The sequence below is a fragment of the Bidens hawaiensis genome, unplaced genomic scaffold (genome assembly GCF_021521415.1).
Source record: "Bidens hawaiensis isolate Kalapana, Puna unplaced genomic scaffold, B.hawaiensis_p1.1 tig00002924_1, whole genome shotgun sequence".
NCBI classification, from domain to species: domain Eukaryota; kingdom Viridiplantae; phylum Streptophyta; class Magnoliopsida; order Asterales; family Asteraceae; genus Bidens; species Bidens hawaiensis.
The window spans coordinates 1,008,430-1,014,429 of NW_027491157.1; the positions used below are offsets into that span (position 1 = coordinate 1,008,430).

At 36.0% G+C, this 6,000-nt stretch overlaps 1 protein-coding gene across 1 annotated transcript in view; it reads left to right on the top strand.

Moving 5' to 3' along the window:
* Positions 1-4,821, top strand: part of LOC143621666 (oligopeptide transporter 5-like) — a 30,586-nt gene extending 25,765 nt beyond the window's left edge. Inside the window, exons 5-7 of the mRNA XM_077093022.1 lie at positions 2,367-2,625; positions 3,787-3,969; positions 4,081-4,821. Of these exons, the coding sequence (XP_076949137.1) occupies positions 2,367-2,625; positions 3,787-3,969; positions 4,081-4,698 (1,060 nt within the window). The 3' untranslated portion in view covers positions 4,699-4,821. The remainder of the gene's footprint in view (positions 1-2,366; positions 2,626-3,786; positions 3,970-4,080) is intronic.
* Positions 4,822-6,000: the final 1,179 nt, after the last annotated feature.

The window sequence follows — 6,000 nt, forward strand, 5'->3', positions numbered from 1 at the left end:
CCCATTATCCTCTTTCTCCCCCAACCACTGTGTTGGGAGTCGTAGGAGAATTCGGTTTCTATAAAGTCATAATTCATGGTTGTGTACGTATGACGTCTTTTTGGAATATCTTTTTGGTATACAGCACAAGCCACAAACACACGTTTTTCAGCATAAGGGTCGAGTTTCGGTCGATTTATTTTGGGCATATGGACAATGACAGAGCACCCAAAGTTTCGTGGTTAAAGTGTAAGTGCGGGCCGGAGTTTGGTAAATTCAGAAGGGTTTGAAGAGGGGTTTTCAGGTCAAGATCTTTGGTTAGAGCCGGTTGATAAGATAAGTGGTAGTGGCGAGAGCATCAGGCCAGAGCGACTTAGGTGTTTTGGATTCAATAAAAAGGGTTCTAGTTATTTCCAAAAGAATTTGATTTTTTTGTTTGATAGTTCTGTTTTGTTCGGCAATGTTGGTGCAAGTAGTTTGGTGAATTATTCCATTTGTTTGACAAAAATGTCTCATTGTGGTGTTAGCATATCCCTCCACCCCATTATTTGATAGAAGAATTTGGGTGTTTGCTTTAAACAGTGTTTGTATCATTGCATAAAAATAAGTATTTCAAAAAACTTTGTATTTGTTTCTTGAAAAAAAAAATCCATGCCTTAGTGCAATCATCAACGAACAAAACGAAAGCTTTGTTTTAACTTTCGTCGATCCCCAAGTGGTCCAAACGAATAAGGGAAAAAGGTAAATTCGCTTTCATGTTATTTGGTTTAAAGGTATGCCTATAACTTTTAGCCAAGACACAAGCTTCACAGTTTAATGTGTCGTGCAAAGGAAATAGTTTGGGAAATAAAAGATGCAAATAACCGATAGATAGATGTCTCAATATTCTGCCATTACCAAGCTTCACTATTCTTAGTTCTATGAGCAAGCATCACAGTTATATGTTGAGTCACTTCGTCCACATAATACAATCCTTAACGTTCAGTGTCTCGACCAATAATCGCTCTCATCCTAATGTCTTGTAATATACACAAGGTGGGATGCATGAATACGAAACAATTTAATTCCTTTGTTACATGACTGATAGATAATAGTTTATGTGACCACGAAGGAACATAAAGACAATATGAAAGTTTTAAAGTTGGGGAGATTTCAATAGTGCCCCCTTCTTTAACGGGAACTATTTCTCGGTTTGAAGTTTTAATGTGGTTAATCTTAGGTTTAGAGTTTGAGGGACTTTACATGCAAAAGTACAATTACTTTGGGAGTTTTGGCCAATATCATAGTTACCAGAAACTTACGGGGGCTTATTAACATAATTGAAAATTTAAGGTTTAAGAAACTACAAAACAACAAGAAGGGCTCAAGGGCTGTATCAGTTCAATCCACAACTTCTTTTATGGCAGATACCACCGATCCATCGAAAAAATCAATCCTTTCTCTATTGGTGCTGCTACTAGTAGCCTCACGGTTGCCTATGGCGATAACAGTTTTTTCTTCTCCGGCCGATGCTATGTCATCAAATCCGCGGCCTTTTATGATATTCCTGTTGTCGATGGTAGCCTCTTAGTTGGGTGTCTTCTTTATGTCATCATTCATGGTTTCCTCCTTCACCTTAGAGCCGGCTACCTTCTTTGTTTCATCCTTTTTCTTTCTTTAAAATTGGGTGTTGGTTTCTTGAGCCTTGTGTTCTTTAAAGAAAACGATCTGGCCAAGGAAGTGCCGATGCCATTGGATTTCTTATTCTTGTTTTAAAGGATTGAATAGTGGGTCTTTTTTTTTTGTCATTTTCATCAACTACTCCGACCGCCACCCCGTTCGGAGAGGAAGAGCTATTGATGAGGTTTTGTCTTTGGGTTTGGTTTTGGCTATCGAGACTGTTCCTAAGCAGGTTAGTGATTTGTAAAGCGATTTATAAAGCGAGCTCATCATCGATGTTGTTATTATTCCTGGTCATCTTGTTTGTTCACGTGTTAAAGATGGCTGAAACAATGGCTTGAAGGTTTGAGGTAAAAGATTTGAGAATGGCGAATGGATGAGCTGTTCAAGCACGCTGATCCTAAGTTCATACACACCGCTCTGATACCATATTAACAATTGAAAGGCTCAAATGATTGTATACTGATTTTATATCTTTCTTACAACGTGAAAGGTTCAATATATAAAACAAAAATAAAGGCTAAACAAGAAAATAACTAAAATGACCGAAAAACTCCGAAGGTCTTCAAGATGTATAGGTGTCATGCTCTCTTAAAATGGGAAATGATGTAAAACCTGATCTCATATATTTTCTATCAAATGAACTTTGTTTTCTAACATTATTGACATGCTTGAGTTGTTGGTGATAGTCAATTTTCTAAGACTGATCGTTTACGTAAAATGATCAGGACAATTTGGGAGCAAACAAAGGCATCAATCAGGACAAATATAGGGGATCTGCATACTAGGATGATGAAGAAAAACTATGAAACTGTCCCAGAATGGTGGTTTCATTGTCTTCTAATATTGGTGATTGGGCTTGCTTTGCTTACATGTGAAGGCTTTGGGAGGCAGTTGCAGCTTCCATATTGGGGAATCATGTTGGCAATTGCTTTAGCTTCTCTCTTCACCTTGCCCATTGGTGTTATTGTTGCCACCACAAACCAGGTGAAATTAAGATCCATTTATGCTTATTTGCATTACACATTAGCAAATCACTCAAATAGTCAACTTGACTATTAGAGTTTAGAAACCGATCTTCACAATTTTTTTTACAAAGATATTATTTTACTTTATATATAGTGTTTCAACCAACAAAAGATTGTCATGTGGTACGTAGTCTTTGACGTCAGATGCTACACCATATTCGACCAATTATAAATTACCTTTTTAATTATATATTTATAATTCTATTATTTAATTTTTTTGTTAAAAAATAATAAATATTACATTTTTACTTTTACCTTTTATTTGATCTAACAATTTTAGACACGCTTTTACTTTTATGAGCTAAGATTGGCATGATGGAAATTTCGTGCGAGAGAAAGCACATGTAATGAATTAGTTGATTTGTAACTTTTTAAAAGTAAAGTTATTTTCTTTGTAATAAAATATACTTTTTTTTTATGTCTTAAGCTGTTAAAAAAAACAATTTGGAAATAAATAATCTCAATTTTTGTGTATTACCGATAATAATCTCATCTATATAAATCACAATCAACGGTTCAACCTTTCAACAATTTTTGTCTCAATGGACCTCTGTTAAAAAACACTTAACGTCGTTAAGTTTTTTCCGAGTTTCAAACCGATGTTTTAGGACTTTTGTTCGGAAGAAGGATACGCGTCGACTGATGTAAAACTTATATTAAAACGGTAATCCAAACGACAGAACATTGTTTCAATTCGGGTGTTTGAATTTTCAATTAACAAAAATCAAGTCATTTAATCACCTTTTCGAGATAAATTTTACATCAGTCGACTCGTATCCTTCTTCCGACTGAAAACCCTAAAATATCGGTTCGAAACTCGGAAAAAAAAACTTAACAACGTTAAATGTTTTTTTAATGGGGGTCCAGTGAAACAAAAAATAGTTGAAAGGTTGAACCATTGGTAGTGATTTTTAAAGATGTTTATTATCGTCCAATACATAAAAGTTAATGATTATTTATTTTCAATTTGCCTTAAAAAACTATCAAACTTGTCATTTTGGTAATGGTCCCCTATTAGAAATATATTGTACAATTTTAGTTAAAACATATTTTTTGTTACAAAAAAACGTCTATATATACACATTGATGTCTTGATTTATGAATTGCTTAAATCTCTCAGGGTGTCGGACTTAATGTCATCACCGAGCTGATCATAGGATATCTATACCCCGGCAGACCACTTGCCAACGTGGTTTTCAAAACCTACGGTGACAACAGCATGCGACAAGCTATACAGTTTCTGAGTGACTTCAAGCTAGGCCATTATATGAAAATCCCACCAAAGTCCATGTTCATTGTTCAGGTACAAAACTACAAATACACATATTCATATTCCATAAATATACAGCTAAATTATAAAACATTCGCAATTAGTCATACATGACACTAACTAATCACATTTATTACCTAAAAGTTGGTAGGAACAATCATCGCATCAACCGTCTACTTTGCTACATCTTGGTGGCTCCTCACAACAGTCGAGTTCATATGTGACCCGGTCAATCTACCAGTGGGCAGCCCATGGACCTGCCCAGGAGACGACGTTTTCTACAACGCGTCAATAATATGGGGATTGGTGGGACCACAGCGCATGTTTGGAAACCTCGGGCTGTACTCAAAAATGAACTACTTTCTGTTTGGAATACTTGCACCAGTGCCCTTTTGGTTTCTTTCACGCAAGTACCCCGAGTGGAAATGGCCTCGACTTGTTAACATACCGATCTTTATAAACTGTCCCGGACCACCAGCTAAAGCAGTGAACTATAATATGTGGTTTGCTGTGGGGATGTTTTTTAACTTTGTTGTTTACAAGAGGTTCAAGGGTTGGTGGGCGCGACATAATTATATATTATCTGCTGGTCTTGACGCGGGTGTGGCGTTCATGGCTATCCTTTGCTATTTGGTGTTACAAAATAGGAATATTAATGGACCAGAGTGGTGGGGTTTAGAGGTGGATGATCATTGTCCACTAGCCAATTGTCCTTCGGTTCCTGGTACTGTCCAGGTTCCAGGATGCCCCGTAATCCAATGAATCATCATGGTTTTAACGTTTTCTATATGTTGTGTTGAAAAGTAGAAACCTAACACAAGATGTATGTTACACGAATGTTATGACATTTAAGAATTATGATGTATGCTTTGATCTTGTATAAAATGCATCTTTTATACGAAATATAAGAGAACTAGTATTTCGACCCCCCGCATTGCGGGGGTTGTGAAACTATAGGCAAAGCTCAGATCTTGGTGATCGAGAGTCAATCGAATCTTCTCGATTTTGATCATCATGGCTTTGAAAATGACAAAAGTAATTCAAAGTTCGGTTCAAACCATCATCGTAGCACATTTGCATTAAAATAAATCAACGGTACAAAACAAAGGCTCAAATCTCCGTTACGGTAGCAGCATACGTTGTCATTCCAACTAATGGAGTGTCATCATAGCGAAACAAAATACAAACAACATAAACATACCCGTTATAACCACTAAAGTACAACCAAACTTCCATATAGCTAGCACTAGCAAATAAAGCTCGTAACAACAAAGAAGCCGCAGCAGACACCGAATCATATGAAGCAGGTAAAAGGTTCCAATTCATGAAAGCAAGCATGATACATGTTCACTATAAAGTAGACGGCCATGATAAAATCTCAAAAATTACTTAAAAAAACACAACATAACACAAATAATGGAACCAAAATCATACTCGCCACGAACCACACAGAAGCTGCAAACTAATAGCAACGGATTGCAGGCTACAACCAAAATCAGCCTATGAAAGATTAGAGTCTAAAATAAACTTATTTGATGTTTGCAAACACAATAAGGATTTAAATAATTCAAGCAATCCCAAACATACAGCTTATTTGCTATATCTCTACACAAAAAACATATAACTAATCTATGCAGTCCCTAACAAACAACGTGTTTGGTGTATCTAAACACTACAAAAAGTGAAACATAAAAAGCATAATTGAAAAAACAACCAAATAGAACATAAAATTAATCCAATGATATGTTTGACCTCAAAAGTAAAAGGGATATTTTGTTTATAGAGCCTGATCTTTAAAACCAAAATGGACAACTAAATACAACAAAGAAAAACTAGCCCACGCTACTCAAAAACAAAAATGAAAAGGAAAAACATAAAACATAGGTGTAAAAACATCGAACCTAAAATCGATAACAAAAATTGTAAATCAATCAGATGTCCACACTATGGCTGCAACATAGGTTGCCACGCCAAATGTCGGAACATCATTATAGTATAGACGGAAAGCCAACCCCACTGCTACACGCGGCTGGAAATTAACGATCTCAATAAAAGTTCTTATTT